The sequence below is a fragment of the Mesoplodon mirus genome (assembly GCF_964341445.2).
Source record: "Mesoplodon mirus genome assembly, chromosome: 7".
In the NCBI taxonomy this organism is placed as follows: domain Eukaryota; kingdom Metazoa; phylum Chordata; class Mammalia; order Artiodactyla; family Ziphiidae; genus Mesoplodon; species Mesoplodon mirus.
The window spans coordinates 115,131,604-115,156,151 of record NC_138983.1 but is presented as its reverse complement, the minus strand read 5'-3'; the positions used below and the strand labels follow the sequence as shown (position 1 = coordinate 115,156,151).

Below are 24,548 nucleotides of genomic sequence, written 5' to 3'. Positions count from 1 at the left end.
TATGGTATATATGTATGTGTGCATATATATATATGTGTGTGTGTGTGTGTATATATATATATGTACCATATATACAATGAAGTATAAGCCATAATGAAAACGAAATCTTGGCATTTGCAACACTATGGATTGAAATGCTAAGTGAAATAAGTTAGACAGAGAAAGATAAATACCATATATATGGTATTTATATGTGAAATCATATATGTGAAATCAAAAAAACAAAACAAATGAACAAACATAATGAAACAAAAACACACTCATAGATACAGAGAACAAATGGGTGGTTGGCAGAGGGGAGTGTTTGGGGATGGAGGTGCGAAATAGGTGAAGGGGATGAAAAGGTATTAAAACTCCAGTTACAAAATAAATAAGTCATGGGGGTGTAATATACAGCATAAGGAATATGGTCAGTAATATTGTAATAACTTTGTATGGGGCTGATGGTTACTAGACTTCTCATGGTGATCATTTCATAATGTATGCAAATGTCAAATCATTACATAGTACACCTGAAATTAACATAATATTGTATATCAACTATATTAAGTAAAACAAACAAAAAACAGTACTGATTCATTAGATGTAACAATTTTACTATACTAATGTTAAGATGGAAATAATAGAGGAAACTGGGCACAGGGTATATGGAACTCTGTACTGCCTTACAATTTTTCTGTAAATCTAAAACTGCTCTAAAAATCAAAGTACTTTTTTTTTTTTTTTAAGTAAAGGATAGTGTTAAGACAAGAAGGGGAGAGATAACTTTTATTTTTAAGAAAGAGGGAGAAGGCAGGGACAATTTATGATCAGAAACTTACATAACTGTCTGACTCTAATGAGTACTCACATAGCTTCATTAATACATTTGGATTTACGACATTAACTTTAAGTATTAGAAATTTAAGCTAGAGTGAGAATTGCTGAACTGCTTTAGAATACTGTTAATTATTACTACCTAACGCAAAGTAATTCCTTAGAAACTCATAATCATATATAATTAACTTAGGTAACAACTAAAAGGAATAATTTCTGTTTATTCAGATTAATAAAATAACCTATTAGCTACAATAGATGGGATAAGCAGTCAGATATTGTAGCAAATAGATGAAATTCCTTCGAACCAATATTTCAAACATTTCTATATTAAAATATTCACGGATGAAAGGCTGAAGCTAGGTAGCAGTTTTTAAAGCTAAGATAGCATAATAAAGCATAGACCAAGAAAAGAGATTCAAATGGTATTAAATGAAACCAGAATGAAACAACTAGTCTGAGAGGGAAGAAACAGATCAGCCAATGCTCAGTAAGTTAAAGGCAAAAGATTTAATACCTTTAGAAATCTCTAATTGGAAAATATGGATACCTCACAGCAGAAGAGGAAAACTGAGAATAGGAAAAGGAATGTATGAAATAATATATGAGTTGAAGAAATAGAAAATGTCTCTTTACTGGCCAACAGTTTCCTTTAACTAGTTAATTGAGAAATGCCTACTTTGGGACACGGCCTATAAAGCAGAAGGCTAAAAAAAGGTTTGTACACTTCACACCTCTTGGCCTCCCCTGGACCTGGCCTGTCTTCAGTGCATTAGGGAAAATGAAGTCATTGAGAAAAACCCAAACTTCTTGAAAAGAATTATTGAAAACTCTGTGTTACTTTATGTTTACTTTATTCTTACATTTTTTAAAGGTAGGGACTAGACTAAAGGGGAATGAAATATTTATATATAATGTCACAATTATGAAAATGCAAATGTTTATGTAACAATCTAGAAAAGAACATGGAAAAATTAATACAAGTAAGTGATTAAGGTGGGGTTTTTGATTCATTAAATTTTGAATGAAACTTTTTACTTTTATTTTTGATAAAGTTTAGAGGAAAAGAAAGAAAAAGAAAGGGTAAGGAAATAAAGAAACCAAAATCCAAACTGATAAATTGACTGTCTTAATGACCTAAAGATATTAAAGACTATAATTGGAATGGAAAAGTCAATGCCAGTTCTTTGGCTACACAGGTGCTTGTGTGTGTGTGTATGTGTAAGTATGTATACACAACAAACAAATTAATTAATATGTATATGTATATTCCCCAAACTATTAGTTCCTGAAACTAGCATTCATTCAACTTCCGCTCCTACCAATTTTTCTCACTCACTCCACTCCAGCTATACTGATCTTTTTTCTGTTCCATAAATGCCTGCCTTATTTCCTCCTCAAGGCTTTTCACTCACTGATACCTCTTTCTGAAATATTATTCATTCATATCTTCATGTTGCTTGCTTCTTCTCATCTTTCATACCTTTACTAAGATACCTCAGAGAAGCATTCTAGACCACCTTCGCAAAAAATACTCTCCCATTATTTTATTACATTTCCTCTCTATATCTGCTTCATAACAACACTTTCTTAAATCAGGGCAAACAATTGCATTTTTTATTCTCTGCTCCATTTCACTAGAATACAAGCTCCACAAGTATATCTGATTTTCTACTTATCCCCAGTGACTACTTAGGTTCTGGTATACATCAGGTACACAATAATTATTTACTTCATATAAGAATTAGGGATTGCCTTGAATCTGTAGATTGCTTTGGGTAGTAGAGTCATTTTCACAATGTTGATTCTTCCAATCCAAGAACATGGTATATCTCTCCATCTATTTGTATCATCTTTAATTTCTTTCATCAGTGTCTTATAATTTTCTGCATACAGGTCTTTTGTCTCCCTAGGTAGGTTTATTCCTAGATATTTTATTCTTTTTGTTGCAATGGTAAATGGGAATGTTTACTTAATTTCATTTTCAGATTTTCCATCATTAGTGTACAGAAATGCAAGGGATTTCTGTGCATTAATTTTGTATCCTGCTACTTTACCAAATTCATTGATTAGCTCTAGTAGTTTTCTGGTAGCATCTTTAGGATTCTCTATGTATAGTATCATGTCATCTGAAAACAGTGACAGCTTCACTTCTTCTTTTCCAATTTGGCTTCCTTTTATTTCTTTTTCTTCTCTGATTGCTGTGGCTAGAACTTCCAAAACTATGTTGAATAAGAGTGGCACAATTTGTATGGAAACATAAAAGACCCCGAATAGCTAAAGCAATCTTGAGAACGAAAAATGGAGCAGGAGGAATCAGGCTCCATGACTTCAGACTATACTACAAAGCTACAGTAAACAAGACAGTATGGCACTGGAACAAAAACAGAAATATAGATCAATGGAACAGGATAGAAAGCCCAGAGATAAACCCACGAACATATGGTCACCTTATCTTTGATAAAGGAGGCAATAATATACAGTGGAGAAAAGACAGCCTCTTCAATAAGTGGTGCTGGGAAAACTGGACAGCTACATGTAAAAGTATGAAATTAGAACACTCCCTAACACCATACACAAAAATAAACTCAAAATGGATTAAAGACCTAAATGTAAGGCCAGACACTATCAAACTCTTAGAGAAAAAGAGGCAGAACACTCTATGACATAAATCACAGCAAGATCCTTTTTGACCCACCTCCTAGACAAATGGAAATAAAAACAAAAATAAACAAGTGGGACCTAATGAAACATCAAAGCTTTTGCACAGCAAAGGAAACCATAAACAAGACCAAAAAAAAAAAACCCCTCAGAATGGGAGAAAGTATTTGTAAATGAAGCAACTGACAAAGGATTAATCTCCAAAATTTACAAGCAGCTCATTCAGCTCAATAACAAAAAACAACCCAATCCAAAAATGGGCAGAAGACTTAAATAGGCATTTCCCTAAAGAAGATATACAGATTGCCAACAAACACATGAAAGAATGCTCAACACCATTAGTCATTAGAGAAATGCAAATCAAAACTACAATGAGATATCATCTCACACCGGTCAGAATGGCCATCATCAAAAAATCTAGAAACAATATATGCTGGAGAGGGTGTGGAGAAAAGGGAACACTCTTGCACTGTTGGTGGGAATGTTAATTGATACAGCCACTATGGAGAACAGTATGGAGGTTCCTTAAAAACTACAAATAGAACTACCATACGACCCAGCAATCCCACTACTGGGCATATACCCTGAGAAAATCATAATTCAAAAAGAGTCATGTACCAAAATGTTCATTGCAGCTCTATTTACAATAGGCAGGACATGGAAGCAACCTAGGTGTCCATCAGCAGATGAATGGATAAAGAAGATGTGGCACATATATACAATGGAATATTACTCAGCCATAAAAAGAAACAAAATTGAGTTATTTGTAGTGAGGTGGATGGACCCAGAGTCTGTCATACAGAGTGAAGTAAGTCAGAAAATGAAAAACAAATACCGTATGCTAACACATATATATGGAATCTAAGAAAAAAAAAGAGGTCATGAAGAACCTAAGGGTAAGACGGGAGTAAAGACAGAGACCTACTAGAGCATGGACTTGAGGATATGGGGAGGGGGAAGGGTAAGCTGGGACACAGTGAGAGAGTGGCATGGACACATATACATTACCAAATGTAAAACAGATAGCTAGTGGGAAGCAGCCGCATAGCACAGGGAGATCAGCTAGGTGGTTTGTGACCACCTAGAGGGGTGGGATAGGGAGGGTGGGAGGGAAGGAGACACAAGAGGGAAGAGACATGGGAACATATGTATAACTGATTCACTTTGTTATAAAGCTGAAAGTAACACAACATTGTAAAGCAATTATACTCCAATAAAGATGTTAAAAAAAGAATTAAACTGCCAAATACTGAAATAAGTGACTATTATTAGTGACTATTAAATAAGTGATAATTAACATTTATTGAAAGAAGTGACTATAAACATACATGCTTGGTATATAATGGGATACATGTGTGGTATACAATGATGAGTAAAAGTTATCTATGCCCTTAGAGCACTTACAGACTACTGGGGGAGACACTCAACGAGTAAAACAAAATACATTTGACCCTTGAACAACATGGGTTTGAACTGCATGGGTCCAATTATACATGGACCCTTTTTCAATAAATACTGTGGTACTATATGATCCAGGGTTGACTGAATCCACAGATGTGGAAGTGCAGATGGAGGAGTGACTATGGGACTTGAGCATCTGTGTATTTTGGTATAGAGAGACTGCTGGAACCAATCCCCCATGGATACCAAGCAACAACTGTACAATAAACTTCTTCAAATTATGAGATATTCTATAAAGAAACAAAAAGGTTCTATGAGAAAGTAAGGGAAGAAGCAGAAGTTACTTTAGACTAAGTAGCTCTGAAGTGATTTTAATACTGAGAATCAAGTGCCAATCATGAAAATAAGATCACATAGATGGTAAATGGCAGAGCAAGAATTTGAATCCAGGTGGTCTGGTTCCAAAGTCTAGGGCCTGAGCACTACTCAATGCTGCCTCTCTATAGAGAAGAATTACACAAAATGGGAGCTTCATATCATTTAGATATTTATACTCACTCTAAAGAAGATTCTAAGAATCATGGGAACTTAGAAAAGAAAATATTTGAAACAGAATGAGACAAAACAGATTTCTTAGAATCTTATAAGAATATGAAGAAAGAGGCAAATTTACATATACCACTGAATCGTTTCCTTAGGGCAATAAACGTTATATATCTTACCTTAACACCTATTGCAACAATAAGGTGCTTGGGAAATTGAGAGCTGTCAAAACAATACAGACATTTTTCCATTAGTGCAGCAAGACTCCGGTGCTCAGCAATAGCTTTTTTCTTCTGATTCTCTTCCTCTTCACCAAAACATTCTCTCTCAGCTGCTCTGGAGACAAACATGTCATCCAGAGTGTAATAGTCTCCATCTGTTTTTCCCATAAACTGAAAAAACAAAATAATAGTAGTGGGGAGAAGGTAGTAGTTAATTCAGTTTATTGTACTGTGGCATGCTGAAGTCATACCTGTAAGTCCTGTAATAAGACTCTTACATTAAAAGAAAAAAGAAAACATGATTAAAATTTAAGCTTGACCTGCAAGGATCAATTTATTATCATCATCACAGCTAAAGTTTACTGAGTATTTACTATGTACAGTTCTATGCAGTTTGATTGTTTTATACTCCTATGATAAGGGAACCATTATCATTTCTATTTAATAGATGAGGAACTTGAACCACAGAGAGGTTAAGAACAACCTTCACCTTAAAATTAGCATACGCTCTATTAAACTTACCAGCGAATTTGCTAATATGTATATTGAGAGCATTGAGAGCAATGTTCCCCTTTCTCTTTTAAAAATAATTTTGTTTTTCATTTGTTTTTATTGAGGTAACAACAATTTATAAAACTATGTTAAGTTTCATGTGTACAAAACCAAATTCTTTAATAAGTCTTTTCTAACACCCTCTTACTGAGATACTGAGCAATTCAACATGGTGTGCATTCTGCCTTGCTGCAATAAGTAATAAACCCAAGTTATTTAACTCTGTGTGCCCCTGGTGGTCTTTGGCTAACAGCCACTGACAGTATCAAGAACTATTGTTAATTTGGGTGTGTGTGAAAATGGTGTTGTGATAATGCTAAAAACTTCTGCTAAAAGTTTATTTATTTATTTATCTTATTGAGGTGTGGTTGGTTTGCAATGTTGTGTTGGTTTTGGGTGTGCAGCAGGGTGATTCAGTTATATATATATGTGTAAATAAATATGTATATGTATGTGTATGTGTATGTGTGTGTGTGTTCTTTCTCAGATTCTTTTCCATTATAGGTTATTGCAGGATGTTGAGTGTAGTTCCCTGTGCTTATCAGTAGGTCCTTGTTTGTCTGTTTTGTATATAGTAGTGTGCATCTGTTAAACCCAAACTCCTAATTTATTTAAATTAGGAATTAAAAGTTTATTTTTATTAAAAAGTAAATCCCAGAACCTCATCTATGAAAAAAAAATTAGCATACACTCCACATAGAACATAAAACATTTTTCAACTGTATCTCAAGGCACCTTCTCTATACCTCCCCCAACATAAACTTTAGCCAGGGTGATGTTTTTAAAACAAAAAATTTATTTACTTATTTTATTTATGTCCCTACTTAAAATCCTCAAAGAGCTCTACATTGTGAACAGGATCAAGTTCAAACTGTTGTTTGGCCTACTAAGTCATAGACTCAGAACGGTATAATGGTTAAGAGCTTGGGTTCTATAGTCAGAATAACCATGGTAAAATTCTATCTCCTGTCTATATAATCTTGGGCAGTTATTTAATCTCTCTGTGCTCTCTCTCTGTTTTATTTCCTCATTTTACAATGGCTATAACAATATTATCCATCTAATAGGGTTATCGTTCTTCATCCTTACAACACATGCCTGGCACACAATAAGGACTCATAAATGTGAGTCACCTCAGTCACATGTGATCACATCCCTACTCAAACTCCACACTTTGCCACCCTACTTTAGCCCCCAAAAGTACTGTTACCTTCAGGCTTTGCACATATTGCTCTCCGACCAATTCTGGCCTCAATTTTGCCATTCCTACCCCTACTCATTTTTTAATCTGAGGTTTAGATTTAGTTGTCACCTGTATGAAAGAACTTTTCTAGATCGTCCAAGCTCCTTCAGTACTATACTGACATCAGTTTCATGAGGACCACACTGTATCAAAACAGCTCATTAACTTATGTTTTTCTTCCATTAGACTAACTTTTACTTAGTCTACTAAATACCAAAAAGAAAATGACTGTTTGGATCTTACCAGATATTTAAATAGATATGGAGAAAGCCAGAGTGCCTGTACTCCTGTCAGAGAAAGTAGATTTCAAAGCACAGAATATTATGAAGGACAAAGAAGGTCATTTCGTAATAATAAAAGACTTATACCATCAAGAGGACAAAACAATCCTAAAGTTTATGCACCTAATAATAGTTTCAAAATATATGAAGCAAAAACTTGACAGAACTGTAGGAGAAATAGACAAACCCACAACTGTAGTCAGAAATCTAAATGCCACTCTCTTTATAATTGATAAAACAAATAGAAAATCAATAGGCACATAGAAGACTTGAACAAACTATCAACCAATCTGACGTAACCAACGTTGACAGAAATTGTATCCGACAACAGCAGAATAAACATTCTTCTCAAGTGCACAGAGAACATTTACCAAGACAGACGGCATTCTCAGATTTAAAACAAACTCTCAATAAATTTAAAAGGATTCAAGTAACATAGAGTATGTGCACTGAAAACAAAGGAATTAGACTAGAAATTCCAACAGAAAGCTATATGGAAAATAGTCAAGTATGAGAAAATTAAATAGTGTACTTCCAAATAACCCACGGATCATCAAAAAAATAAAAAATAAAATTAGAAAGTTTTTTGAACTACAATAAAACAAAAACAGGACATGTGAGAATTTGTGGTGTACTGTGAAAGCAGTACCTAGAAGGACAATTACAGAACTAACCACTTATATTTGAAAACAAGAGAGGCCTTAAATCAATGATGTCATCTTCCAACTTAAAAAACTAGAAAAGAGAAGTAAAACTAAATGTAAACAGAAGAAAATTTCTAAAATGTCATTATTGATAGAATCAGGTAAAAAGATTATTATCAGTAAGGTATTTCTCAGAGCACATTAGCTTCAGAAATTAATTTTTATCTTCTACTTTTTCTCTTTATTAATCCTTGATGATCTCTCTATTCTTTCAGGTTTGTCTATTTATATGTAGTCTCCTGACTTACAAATTATTATTTTAACTTCAGACCTTTATCTCAACCATAATATATCAAATTTTGAAAAATGTCCAAACTGGTCACTAAAATTTTCATGAAAATAGTGACTAACTATATGCTAGATTTTAATAGAAACTTTAAGTATCTTCTCAGCCAAATACCTCTACAACATAGTAACTGTCATTCTCACTTGACATTAAAAAACTGAGGCTAAGAGAGACTAAACAGCTTAATCAAAATCACATAATTATTAAGAGACAGAGCCAGGAATCAAACACAGTTTGATTGTAAAACTGAGAGTGCCCGGCATATAGTGAGCCTCTCTCACTTAAAAAACCCATCTTTAAAACATAGAAAGGGAATATTGTGAATATAGTCTATGAAGCAGAACAAAGAATTAGAAGAAACCTTAAATTTCATCCAGAATAAACATACCCAATCAAGTTAAGGTACTTATTAAAAGAGAACACAGATATCTGATCTTTTCTAAAACACACCAGTGAGCAAAACATGTACTTCTAACATGTAACTTTACCTTCATATGATATAGTGTTAAAATATTGTTATTAAAAATCAGTTCATAACTTGTCAGGGAATATATTCAATTTAAATAAAATCAGTTGAAAACAGAAGACAGTATTTCTATTTTTTAAATCTATGTTCCATGAATGCTGCTGAACTTCTCTGATCTATTCATAGTTTTTGACTTAAATAGGGGACAGTCTTGCAAATTAAGTCTGAATGATTCTTCAGCACAACTGAAATATGATACTCATCTATCCCAGAACAATAATTTCCTCCTCCTACATCCTCTAATTATTTGTATTTTCCCATTGTCTTCTCTTTGGGGTTTGACACAACATGTTTTTACCTTTATCAGTCACGTACACATCTATGACCTTACACCAAACCAAAAATATTTAATGGACAGACTGTTGTTAGATAGTGGAGAATATAAGACCAAGAAGGGGAAAAGTGAAAATATTTGCTGGAGGAAACGAGGTGAAGAAAACAAGAGGGGCATGAAAATATACCTCTTTTTCATTTAGATAGAGTCCTAAAGAAAATTGATTAGATGGTACAAGATCAAGATAGTATATCATAAGTTTTAGAACTATGAGAATCTCTTTTCCAAATAAATAAGAAAAATGTGATAAAATAGTTATAACATTAAAATGAATAAGATAAAAGAAAGGAGAGTAGATGTCAATACTACCCAAAGTGATCTACAATGCATGCAACATCTATCAAAATCTCAATGATGCTTTTTGCAGAAATAGAAAATTCCATCTTAAAAGTCATATGGAATCTCAAGGGACTACAAATAAACAAACTATCTTTAAAAAGAACAAAGTTGGAGGTCTCACACATTCTGATTTTAAAACGTACTACAAAGCTACAATAATCAAAATAATGTGACACTGGGCTTCCCTGGTGGTGCAGTGGTTGAGAGTCTGCCTGCCGGTGCAGGGGACACGGATTCGAGCCCTGGTCTGGGAGGATCCCACATGCCGCAGAGCGACTGGGCCCGTGGGCTGCAGCTACTGAGCCTGTGCGTCTGGAGCTTGTGCTCAGCAACAAGAGAGGCCACAATAGTGAGGGGCCCGCGCATCGCAATGAAAAGTGGTCCCCGCTTGCCACAACTAGGGGAAGCCCTCACACAGAAACGAAGACCCAACACAGCAAAAATAAATAAATAAATAAATAAACTCCTACCCCCAACATAAAAAAAATAATCATAATAATGTGATACTGGCATAAAGAAAGATATATAGACCAATGGAATAGAATGGAGATCCCAGAAATAAACAAACTCATATATGGTTAAATGATTTTCAGTAAGGGTGCCAAGACCACTGAACAGGGAAATGACAGTCTTTTAAACAAATGGTGTTGGGAAAACTGGATATTCACATGCAAAAAAAGATGAAGTTGGACCCTTACCTCACACCATGTAAAAAAATTAACTCAAAATGCATCACAGACCTAACTTAAAAGCTAAAACTTTAAAACTCTTAGAAGAAATCATAGGGGACAAGCTTCATGACATTGAATTTGGCAATGATTTATTTATGTTTATATTAATTTAAAAAATAGTAAGTTTTTAATGAGGTTTTTAAATCTTGTGTATAAACAGGAATGGATTATGATAAAATTATTAAAACTATATTTAATTCAGACTTCCAAATAAAATGATCTTCCCCGTTTCATGTTTTTTCCAATATCTTTATTGGGGTATAATTGCTTTACAATGGTGTGTTAGTTTCTGCTGTGTAACAAAGTGAGTCAGCTATACGTATACATATATCCCCATATCCCCTCCCTCTTGCGTCTCCCTCCCACCCTCCCTATCCCACCCTTCTAGGTGGTCACAAAGCACCGAGCTGATCTCCCTGTGCTATGTGGCTGCTTCCCACTAGCTATCTATTTTACATTTGGTAGTGTATATATGTCCATGCCACTCTCTCACTTTGTCCCAGCTTACACTTCCTCCTCGTGTCCTCAAGTCCATTCTCTACATCTGCATCTTTATTCCTATCCTGCCCGTTTCTCTTCAGAATCATTTTTTTTTTTTTTAGATACCATATATATGTGTTAGCATATGGTATTTGTTTTTCTCTTTCTGACTTACTTCACTCTGTAAGACACTCTCTAGATCCATCCACATCACTACAAATAGCTCAATTTCGTTTCTTTTTATGGCTGAGTAACATTCCATTGTATGTATGTGCCACATCTTCTTTATCCATTCATCTGTTGATGGACACGTAGGTTGCTTCCATGTCCTGCCTATTGTAAATAGAGCTGCAATGAACATTGTGGTACGTGACTCTTTTTGAATTATGGTTTTCTCAGGGTACCTGCCCAGTAGTGGGATTGCTGGGTTATATGGTAGGTCTATTTTTAGTTTTTTAAGGAATCTCCATACTGTTCTTCATAGTGGCTGTATCAATTTGGATTCCCACCAACAGTGCAAGAGGGTTCCCTTTTCTCCCGCATTTATTGTTTGTAGATTTTTTGATGATGGACATTCTGACCGCTGTGACGTGATACCCCATTGTAGTTTTGATTTGCATTTCTCTAATGATTAGTGATGTTGAGCATCCTTTCGTGTGTTTGTTGGCAATCTGTATGTATTCTTTGAAGAAATGTCTATTTAGGTATTCTGCCCATTTTTGGATTGGGTTGTTTGTTTTTTTTGATATTGAGCTGAATGAGCTGCTTGTAAATTTTGGAGATGAATCCTTTGTCAGTTGCTTCATTTGCAAATATTTTCTCCCATTCTGAGGGTTGTCTTTTCGTCTTGTTTATGGTTTCCCTTGCTGTGCGAAAGCTTTTAAGTTTCATTAGGTCCCACTGCCCCATTTCTGAGAAGGAAATTTTCATAAAAATATGCCCTTCTTTCTGCAGTGAACTTCCAGACCCTAGAATATTTCTAGTATTTCCCCCAAAATAAAGAAAAGTAAAATTATCCTAATGGGCTAAAGTTAAGATCCCATACAATTTTTTAATCATTTCTGTTTAACCCAAGTTTGTTTTACTCTCTGTGATATACACATACACACACTCGATACCTTGCGTTACCTGTATTCTAGTTTTCATTAAGTTAATTTTTTTCATCAGGTAATATATTCATATAGTTAAAAGAAAAAGTCTAATAAGGTATACAGTAAAAAGGCTCCCTCCTGTCCCTCAGATCCCTAGGTTCAAATTCCCATCACCAGTGCTGTCATAAGCAAGGAAGAGTAATTTGTTCTGTCAAGTGCCAGACAGTAAATATTTTCAGTTCTGTGGGCTATACAGTCTCTGTCTCAACTATTCAGCTCAGCTGTTATAAAGCGAAAACAGCCTTAGACTACATGTAAACAAAGGTGCATAGCTGTATTCCAATAAAACTTCATTTGTAAATATAGGCAGTGAGCTGAATCCTTCCAGTGTGGTCAAACCCTAACTTTACATATGTCTCTTTGATAAAAAGTGTTAATGGTAATGTTTGAAGGGACTGCAATGGAAGGGTTTTCAACAAAGAATGCTATTTTGAAATAAAAAAATTCATCCTACTACCCATGAAACATTGACATACATTTAAAAACATACAAAATTTTCATATAAACAGACTTAAGATTATTCCAAGATGCCTTCTTTATGATATATATTACTCCAAATATATATACCTTGTGGCATAATTATGAAGAACTAGTGTAGCATCAAGATAAAACAGACTGGTCACCTAACTAGCAGCACACTGTTGACATTAAAGTCTGGCCCCAAACATTCCCTTAAATGGTAGATCAAATATATAGTTAACATTTTCATGGAATACATTAAAAAGTTAACCCAGAATTCTTATTTAAAAAAAACAACTGAATACCAAAAGTATACTCTCCAATCAAGTCAATTCTAAAATGCACATTTCCAATATGTCTTACAAAGGATTTAATTTAATAAAACAAATCACGATTATAAAGAACTAGCTGTCTTGAAAAGTAGATCATTGTAGACTGAGTAACCAGCTTCTCAAAATTCAAAGGTATCCTAGGAATATATCTTACCTTAGATGTCATTTTCATAAAATGTTTGTTTTGATTTTCTGCTGTTCCCATCTTTTCGTTCTTGACTAAATCATTTAGGCTTAGAGTATCATCATCATGAAAGTATCTGACCCTTTCTTTTTCCTCATAGGTAGAAGCCTATGACAAAATGAACATTATTAGTTTAGTGAAAACACAAGTCTCTGAAGTATTTTAATGAATTATCTATAAATCTGATATTAAAAGTAAAAATCCCACTGTGTATCATAATCTTTCTTTCCAGTATATCCCTATTCTGTCTGCCTCCACGTGGAAAAGTTTCCATTAGAATAACACTCCCTACCTCTTCTGTCCCTTTACTTTTTCCTCTTCCCCAAGGATCGAAGCATGATAGTATCTGATTTCTGAGTTTTAAGGAAAGGAAAGAATTGTTTTATGCCTTCTTCTCTCCTCTATGCTCTTCCCCTCCTTGTAGTAAAAACTCTCTACCACTGTGAAGGGAAGTCAGCAGTTACCCAGGGATCAAGTAAGCATATCAAGAACAAAAGTGAAGTATTAGCAAACCTACTTTAAACAGCTCTATCAGAAAAAAAGCTGATATTCTGATTCTCATCTAAATCAATTCTGGGTTTTCCTGTCAGTTGATTCCATACCTACACGTGGAAAAGAAAAGTGCTATGTACTGTCTACCAAATCAAATCTCTTCAACACTGTTCTCACATTCCCTTATCCAAATAAAACCTGGTCTTCAACTTCTTTACAACCATGTTCCCAATATTTTTTCCCCACATTACTACTCCTGTCTTCACAAGCTTAAATCTCACATTCCATGACTTCAATCACTCTCTGGATCCAAACCCCTTTCTGGTCCTCTTATCCTTTCACTATACTCAGAAAACAAACCTCAATCCTGAATGAATGTGTGTATGCTCTTTACTCCTATACCTAGACTACTCAGTAGTAAGCAATTCAAAAGAGTATTCAGGGCTTCCCTGGTGGTGCAGTGGTTGGGAGTCCGCCTGCCGATGCAGGGGACACGGGTTCATGCACCGGTCCAGGAGGATCCCACATGCCGCGGGGCGGCTGGGCCCGTAAGCCATGGCCACTGGGCCTGCGCGTCTGGGGCCTGTGCTCCACGGCGGGAGAGGCCACAACAGTGAGAGGCCCGTGTACCGCAAAAAAAAAAAAAAAAAAAAAAAAAATGTATTCAATGCCATCTGGCAATGCATCTATGAATCCCTAGCCAGTTCTGTCATTTCATACAATTCAAACCTTTACTATTCTTCTCCCACATCTCCCTTTCAAACCCCTAATACATCCCATTTCTTTAGGAGAGATATCCATCCCATTTCTATTTGCTGAACAAATCAATTACTAGCTCTAGCAGCACAGGCACTCAACAGGCAGATAGTAAACATTTGACAGAGGAATTCTAAATGAACAAATCTTCTGTGGACCCAATTACCACTTATAAGATCTTTCAAATTTAAAACAAAAAATCTACTTGGGAAACGGAATATGTTGTTTTCGCCATTTTAAGAGCCTCAAGGTAGTGCTAAACATTAACTGCTGCAGCTAAAAGATGGAAAAGAAAATTAAGGTTTACAAAGGATCTAACACAGGTCTATAGCACCAAGGTTTTCCCTAAGCGTTATGATAAGTATGTAAAAAGAAGCTAGAAATAATGTCAAAGAAATATACACTAAAATTAAAACTGCCTTAAAAATTCAATGTTCACAATTATTTGAAAACTATTGTTGAATTAGAATTCACTTTGTAAAAGGCAGAGGATCATAACTAAAATAAAAGTAAGAATGTGATTTACTCCTTCTAATGTTTGCATTATTAAGCAACATTTCAGAAAATATTTTGAAATAGAGTTGACCCTTGAACAATGCGAAGGTTAGGGGCAGTGATGCCCATGGAGTTGAAAATCTGACTATAACTTTAGAGTCGGTCCTCAATATCTATAGTTCCATACTCACGGATTCAAATCACCACAGACTGTGCAGTACTACAGTATGTAATTTATTGAAAACGTTCTGTGTATAAGTAGACCTTTGCAGTTCAAACCCATGTTGTTAAAGGGTCAACTGTAGTCTGATACAAAGGGAAAAAATGAATTCTGAATTAATAAACAAAAGACATATGTTAAACATACAATCAGTCTCTTCCTTCTCCCTCCTTTAGATTCCAGATGTTTCCGTGGTGTGTTCACAGGCCAGACTCTTCCAGAATGATCTGTTCTGACAAGGATCACTTCTTCCTGATCTTCATTCTGTGGAAAGATTTAGAGATAACAATTGTACTTATTGAGAAGAGTCTTGAAACCTTATGTTTAATAGCCAAAAGAGCATAAAAATGATTCTAGTTTTCACATAATATTATGGATTATCTTAAGCCTCATGGACTTTCATTATCCACTATAATGTAAAGTGACCATAATCTTTTCATGAAAAGGTGAAGAAAAATATCTAAAGCTTATTTAATTTTTTAAAACAATTACAGAAGCAAACTTCAAATATAGTTTTCCTCTAGACAATATTAAAAGATGACAAAGCACCAATATTGAAACAGGCATTGTATGAGAATGCCCATCACGTATGAAGCAGATGTCATATTTAATGAATGTGTCTTCAATTTAAATATCCTGGCTTGCCTGCAAGATGGCGGAGTAGAAGGACGTAGGCTCAACCCTTGTTACAGAAACACCAAAATCACAAGTAACTGAACAACCATCGACAAAACCACTGCTGAAACCTACCAAAAAAGAAGCCACAAAGAGATGGTAGGAGGTGCGTAATCGTGATAAAATCAAATCCCATAACTGCCAGGTGGGCAACCCACAAGCTGGAAAATAATTATACCACCAAAGTTCTCCCACAGGAGTGAAAGTCCTTAGCCACACATCAGGCTTCCCAGCCTGCAGATCTGGCAACAGGAGGAGGAGCTCCCAGAGAACCTGGCTTTGAAGGCCCGAGGGGTTTGATCAGAGGACTTCCACAGTACTGGGGGAAATAGAAACTCCACTCTTAAAGGGCACAGACAGGGTCTCATGTGCAACGCAACCCAGGTAAAAAAAACAGCGAGCTCATAGAGATTGGGTCAGACTTACCTGTTAGTATTGGAGGGTCTCCTGCGAAGGCAGGGAATGGCTCTGGCACACTGTGGGGACAGAGACACTGGCAGGGGCAGCTCTGTCAAGTACTCATTAGTGTGAGCCCCCATGGAGGCTGCCATGTCATCCTCCCCACCCCCGCAGACATAACCCCATCTAAATGCCTGTATGATCCTGTGCTGGGACGCCTCAGGCCAAACAACCAGCTGGGCGGAAACACAGCCCCATGCATCAGAAGACAGGCTGCTTGAAGTCTTCCTGAGCATGACCCAGCACAGCAGATGGACAAGACCCAGCTCTACCCACCATCAGGTAGGAAAAAGGCACTCCTAACAGGAGGTGTATACAAGCCTCTAAGACAAACTCATCCAGCAGAGGTCAGACAGCAGAAGCAAGAAGAATTACAGTGCTACAGCCTGTAGAATGGGAACCACGAACACAGAAAGTTAGACAAGATGAGACAACAGAAGAATATGTCGCAGATGAAGGAATAAGAGAAAACCCCAGAAGAAAAACTAAGTGAAGGGAGACAGGCAATCTACTGGAAAAATAATTCAGAGAAATGATACCGAAGATGCTCCAAGATCTCAGAAAACCAATGAAGGCACAGAGTGAGAAAATACAAGAAATTTTTTTAAAAGGCCTGGAAAAACTAAAAAGCAAACAGAGATGAACAATATAATAACTGAAATGAAGAATACACTAAAAGGAATCAACAGCAGAATAAATGAGGTAGAAAAACAAGTGACCTGGAAGACAGAATGGTGGAAATCACTGCCAGGGAACAGAATTAAAAAAATAAATAAATAAAAGAAATGGACAGTCTGAGAGACCTCGAGGGTAACATTAGATACAGAAATATTCTTATTATAGGGGTCCCAGAAGTAGAAGACAGGGAGATAGGACCTGAAAAAATATTTGAAGATATGATAGATGAAAACTTCCCTAACAGGGGACAGGAAACAGTAACCCAAGTACAGGAGATGTAGAGAGTCCCAGACAAGATAAAGCCAAGGAGGAACATGCTGAGACACATAATAATCACACTAACAAAAATTAAATACAAAGAAAAAAATATTAAAAGCAACAAGGGAAAAGCAATAATTAACATACAAAGGAATGCCCAAAAGGTTATCAGCTGGTTTCTCAGCAGAAACTCTGCAGGCCAGAGGAGACTGGCACTATATATTTAAAGCGATGAAAGAGAAGAACCTACAAACAAAAATACGCTACCCAGCAAGGCTCTCTTTCAGCTTCAGCAAAAAAATCAAAAGCATTACAGACAAGGAAAAGCTAAGAGAATTCAGCACCACCAGAATACCTTTGAACAAATGCTAAAGGAAATTCTCTAAGCAGAAAAGACCACTAATAGAAACAAGAAAATTATGAATGAGAAAGCTCACCAGTAAAGGCAAACATAAAGTAAAGGTAGGAAATCATCTGCACACAAATATGATATCAAAACCAGCAACTGTGAGAAGAGGACAGCACAAATGCAGGATACTGGAAATGCATTTGAAATTAAAAGACCAGCAACATAAAACAATCTTGTTATATACAGACTGCTATATCAGATCCTCATGGTGACTGCAAAATGAAAATCTACAATAGATACACTCACAAAAAAGAAAAAGGAATCCAAAAACAACAATAAAGTTACTCAGTAAATGACAAGAGAAGAAAACAAAAGAGGAATGGTTGAAAAAAAAAAGACCTGCAAAAAACAAATCCAAATCAATTAAGAAAATGGCAATAGGAACACACACATCAATGATTACCTTAAATGTTTATGGATTAAATGCTCCAGCCAAAAACCACAGACTGGCTGAATGGATATAAAAACAAGACCCATATGTCTGCTGCCTACAAGAGACCCACTTCAGATCTAGGGACATATACAGATTGAAACTAATAGGATGGAAAAAGGTATTCCATGCAAATGGAAAACAAAATAAAGTTGGAGTAGCAAAACTCGTATCAGACAAAATAGACTAAAATAAAGACTGTTAAAGGAGACAAAAAACACTACATAATGATCAAGGGATCACTCCAGGAAGATATAACAACTGTAAGTATATGTGCACCTAACACAGGAGCACCCCAATATATAAGGCAAATACTTGCAACCATAAAAGGAAAAACTGACATTAACTCAACAACAGTGGGAGACTTTAACACCCCACTTACATAAATGAACAGATCATCCAGACAGCAGATCAATAAAGAAACACAAGCCTTACATGACACATTAGACTAGATACACTTAATTGATATTTAGAGAGCATTCCATCCAAAAGCAGCAGAACACACTTTCTTCTCAAGAGCACATGAAGCATTCTCCAGGATTGACAATATGCTAGATCACAAAGTGAGCCTTGGTAAATTTATGAAACCTGAAATCATATCAAGCATCTTTTCTGACTACAGTGCTATGAGATTAGAAATCAACTACAAAAAAAATACTGTAAAAAGCACAAACACATGGAGGCTAGACAATATGCTATTAAACAACCAATGGATCACTGAAGAAATCAAAGAGGAAACCAAAAAATACCTAGAGATAAATGAAAACGAAAGCACAACTATCCAAAATCTATGGGATTCAGCAAAACAAGTTCTAACAGGGAGGTTTATAGCAATACAATGTTACCTCAGGAAACAAGAAAACTCACAAACAACCTAACCTTATACCTAAAGCAACTAGAAAAGAAGAACAAACAAAACACAAAGTTAGTAGAAAAAAAGAAATTGTAAAGATCAGAGGAGAAATAAATGAAATAGAAATGAAGAAAACAATAGAAAATATCAATGAAAATAAAAGCTGGTTCTTTGAAAGGATAAACAAAATTGATAAACCTTTAGTCAGACTCATCAAGAAAAAAAGGCAGAGGGCTCAAATCAATAAAATTCGAAATGAAAAAGGAGAAGTTACAACAGAACAAAGAAATACAAAGTATCATAAGAGACTACCTCAAGCAAATATCTGCCAATAAAATGGACAACCTAGAAGAAATAGACAAATTCTTAGAAAGTTACCATCTCTCAAGTCTGAACCAGGAAGAAACAGGAAATACGAACAGACCAATCACAAGTACTGAAATTTAAATTATGATGAAAAAACCTTCCAAAAATGTCCAGGACCACTTCACAGGAGAATTCTATCAAATATTTAGAGAAGAGTTAACATCTATCCTTCTCGAACTATTCAAAAAAATTGCACAAGAAATAGTCCCAAACTAATTCTATGAGGCCACCATAACCCTGATACCAAGAGGAGACCAAGATACAACAAATAAGAAAATTTCAGGCCAATATCACTGATGAACAAAGGCACAAAAATCCTCAAACAAAATAATAGCAAACCGAATCCAATAATGCAGTAAAAGGATCATATACCATGATCAGTGTTGTAAGAATTTTTCAATATTTGCAAATCAAACAGTGTGATACCTCACATTGGCAAATTAAAGAATAAAAAACATATGATCATCTCAATAGATGCAGGAAAAGGTTTTGGCAAAATTCAACACCCATTTATGATAACAATTCTCCAGAAAGTGGTTACAGAGGTAACATACCTCAACATAATAAAAGCAATTTATGACAAACCTACAGCCAACATCATACTGAAGATTGAAGAGCTGAAAGCATTTCCTCTAAGATCAGGAACAAGACAAGGATGTCCACTTTCACCCATTTTATTCAACATAGCTTTGGAAATCCTAGCCACGGCATTCTGAGAAGAAAAATAAATAAAGGGAATATAAATTGGAAAAGATGAAGTAAAACTGTCACTGTTTGCAGATGACATGATACTACAGATAGGAAATCCAACAGATAATAACAGAAAACTACTAGAGCTCATCAATGAATTCAGCAAAGTTGCTGGATAAAAAAAGAATACACAGAAATTTTTGTACGTCTATATACTAACAATGAAAGATCAGAAAAACAAATTAAAGAATCAATGCCATTTACCATCATATCAAAAAGAATAAAATACCTAAAAATAAACCTACCTAATGACAAAAAAGACCAGTACTTTGAAAACTATAAGACGATGATAAAAAATCGAAGATGACACAAACAGATGGAAAGATATACCATGTTCCTGGATTGTAAGAATCAATATGGTCAAAATGACAATACTACCCAAGGCCATCTACAGATTCAATGCAATGCCTATCAAATTACCAATGGCTTTTTTTTAGAACTAAAAAAAAAATCTTTAATTTGGATAGAGACAAAAATGACCCTGAATAGCCAAAGCAATCTTAAGAAGGAAAAACCAGAGCTGGCAGAATCAAGCTCCCTGATTTCAGACTACACTACAAAGCTATAGTCATAAAACAATATGGTATTGACACAAAAAACAGAAATATAGATCAATGGAAGAGGATAGAAAGCCCAGAATAAACCCACATATCTATGGTCAATTAATCTGACAAAGGAGCATTACTATGCAATGGAGGAAAGACAATCTCTTCAATAAATGTTGCTGAAAAAACTGGACAGCTACTATTGAAAAAAAATCAAAATGCTTTAAAGACATACATATAAAACCAGATACTATAAAACTTTTAGAGGAAAACACAGGCAGAACATTCTTTGACATAAATCAAGGTACTATCTTTCCAAGGCTGTTTCCTAGAGTAATGGAAATACAAACAAAAATAAACAGATGAGATCAAATTAAACTTAAAAGCTTTTAAACAGCAGCAAAGGAAACCATAAACAAAACGAAAAGACAACTCACAGAATGGGAGAAAATATTTGCAATCAGTTGAGACCAACAAGGGAATAGTCTCCAAAATTTACAAACAACCATGTGGTTCAATATCAAAAAGACAAACAACCCAATCAAAAAATGGACAGGAGACCTAAATAGACATTCCTCCAAAAAAGACATATAGAGGGCTGAGAGGCACATGAAAAGATGCTCAACATCACTAATTATTAGAGAAATGCAAATCAAAACTACAATGAGAAATAACCTCATACCAGTCAGAATAGCCATCATCAAAAAATCTACAAACAAGAAATACTGGAGAGGATGTGAAGAAAAAGGAACCCTCCTACACTGTTGGTGGGAATGTAAATTGGTGCAGCCACTACGGAAAACAGTAAGCAGGTTCCTTAAATAACTAAAATTAGAGCTACCATATGATCCAGCAATCCCACTCCTGGACATATACCCAAAGAAATCCATAATTCAAAAAGATACATGCACCCCAATGTTCACTGAAGCACTATTTATGGTAGCCAACACATAGAAGCAACCTAAATGTCCATCGACAGAGGAATGGATAAAGAAGATGTGGTACATATATATATATTGGAATATTACTCAACCATTAAAAAGAATGAAATAATGCCATTTGCAGCAACATGGATGGACCTGGAGACTATCATACTTAAGTGAAGTAACTGAGACAGAGAAAGACAAATATCATATGATATCATTTGTATGTGGAATCTATAATAAAAAATGATACAAATGAACTTACTTACAAAACAGAAACAGACTCACAGACTTAGAGAACAAACTTATGCTTTCCAGAGGGGATGGGTGGGGATAGATTGGGAGTTTGTGATTGACATGTACACACTACTATATTGACATGTACACACTACTATATTTAAAACAGATAACCACCAAGAACCTACTGTATAGCACATGGAACTCTTCTAAATATAATGTAATAACCTAATAGGGAAATGAATTTGAAAAAGAAGAGATACATGTATATGTATAACTGAATCACTTTGCTGTACACATGAAACTAACACAACATTTTTATTAACTATGCTGCAATAAAAATTAAAAATAAAAAAAATAAAGAATGCCAATTCTGACTTAGGAGGAAGGGGCTGAGATTCCACATTCTGTCGCCTTCATACCTTTAGTGATATATGCTGATATATAAAATTGTATATGGTTAAAGTGTAAAAAAAATAAATATCCTACTAAACTTGAAATCAATTAGATAACAAAATGAACTTGCTAAATTAGCTACTACAATGCTATTCCACACAACTTCTATTTGTTCCATTAAGAGCCCTCAAATGCTTTTCACTTTTCTGACTCTTCAGAAGAAGAAGTTATATCCCACTTACTTTCAATACATAATCTTTTTCATATGAACTTTTAGTCAAATAGACAACTGGTATCATATAGAAAAAAGAAAACTGTATTCTATAATTAAAAACAATTTTATTGAAAACATTTTAATAAAGAATCACATAAAGAATATTAGATAACTACTTTATTAAAAATCGATCTGAAACAAGAGCAAGAAAATTATTCACATTTCAGGTTACTTCTCCAATAAGAATTAATTATTTAAAATGCATTTCAATTTCATTTAATAGAGGTTTAGTTCCTCTGTTGAAATGAAATTAAAAAATACATACAAATTACTGATCTTACATTCACACACAATACTAAGTGAATATTATCAGTACTTTTCTTTTTCAATTAATCAATTAGCATTAATTAATAAAGTCATATTTTAAAGGGTATCTACTTATTCTCTTATATTGCAGATGAAGGAGCAAGACAAAAAACTACAAGAACAACTAAATTAAAAGAAGGTAAGCAATCCACCTGAAACAGATTTCTGAGTAATGATACTAAAGATGACTCAAGATCTCAGAAAAAGAATAGAGACATGGGTTGAGAAGATACAAGAAAAGTCTAAAAAAAACTACAAGAAATAAAGAACAAACAGATGAAAAAGACAATAACTGAAATGAAATATACATTTGAAGGAATCAAAAGCCAAATAACTGAGGGAAAGAAAGGATAAGTGACCTGGAAGACAAAATGGTGGAAATCACTGCCTTAGAAGAGAATAAAAAAGAACAAATGAAATGAGGTCAGTCTCAGAGACTTCTGCGACAACATTAAATGCAACAACATTCGAATTATAAGGATTCCAAAAGAAGAAGAAAAACAGAAAGGACCTGAGAAAATATTTGAAGAGATCACAGTCAAAAACTTCCCTCCATGGGAAAGGAAATAATCATCCAAGTCCAGGAAACACTCATCCAAGTCCAGGAAACGCAGAGTCCCATACAGGATAAACCAAAGGAGGAACAGGCTGAGACTAATATTAACCAAACTAACAAAATTAAATACAAAGAAAAAACATTAAAAGCTGCAATGAAAAAGCAACAAATAACACATAGAGGAATTGCCCATAAGGTTATCAGCTTATTTTTCAGCAGAAACTCTGCAGGACACAAGGGAGTAACAGGATATATTGAAAATGACGAAAGGGAACAACAAAGACTACTCTACACAGCGAGGCTCTCATTCAGATTTGATGGAGAAATCAAAAGCTTTACAGACAAGCAAAAACTAAGAGAATTCATCACCACCAAACCAGCTTTACAACACGTGTTAAAGGAACAACAAATGCTACTCTAGGCAAGAAACAAAAGGGAAGAGAAAAAAAGAGGAAGGGAAAAAAAGATCTACAAAAACAAACCCAAAACAATTAACAAAATGGCAATAATAACATAAATATTGATAATTATCTGAAATGTAAATGTATTAAATGCTCCAACTAAAAGACACAGACTGGCTGAATGGATACAAAAACAAGACCCTTATATATGCTGTCTACAAGAGACCCACTTCAGCCCTAGAGACACATTCAGAGTGAAAGTGAGGGGATGAAAAAAGATATTCCATGCAAATGGAAATCAAAAGAAAGCTGGAGTAGCAATACTCGTATCACATAAAATAGACTTTAAAATAAAGACTATTACAAGAGACAAAGAAGGACACTACATAATGATCAAGGGATCAATCCAAGAAGAAGATATAACAATTGTAAATATTTATGCACCCAACACAGGAGCACCTCAATACATAAGCAAAATGTTAATGGCCATAAAAGGGAAAATCAACAGTAACAACAATAATAGTGGGGGCTTCTAATGCTCCACTGACACCAATGGAGAGATCATCCAGACAGAGAACTAATAAGGAAACACAACCTTTAAATGACACATTAGACCAGATAAATTTAATTGATACTTATAGGACATCCCATTTGAAAGCAGCAGAATATACTTTCTTCTCAAGTGCACTTGGAACATAATTCAGGATAGATCACATCTTGGGTCACAAATTAAGCCATAGTAAATTTAAGAAAATTGAAATCATATCAAGCACGTTTTCCTCCCATAACACTATGAGATAAGAAATCAATTACATGAAAAAACTG

General features: G+C 34.8%; 1 protein-coding gene across 5 annotated transcripts in view; it reads right to left on the bottom strand.

The window, feature by feature from the left end:
* CWF19L2 (CWF19 like cell cycle control factor 2) overlaps positions 1 to 24,548 on the bottom strand; it is a 208,314-nt gene that overhangs the window by 83,645 nt on the left and 100,121 nt on the right. For all 5 annotated transcript variants that reach the window (XM_082627372.1, XM_082627375.1, XM_082627373.1 and 2 more), the window contains exons 11-13: positions 15,355 to 15,471; positions 13,215 to 13,352; positions 5,601 to 5,813 (exon numbers count right to left, since the gene is read on the bottom strand). In XM_082627372.1, coding sequence (XP_082483498.1) covers positions 5,601 to 5,813; positions 13,215 to 13,352; positions 15,355 to 15,471 — 468 coding nt within the window. The remainder of the gene's footprint in view (positions 1 to 5,600; positions 5,814 to 13,214; positions 13,353 to 15,354; positions 15,472 to 24,548) is intronic.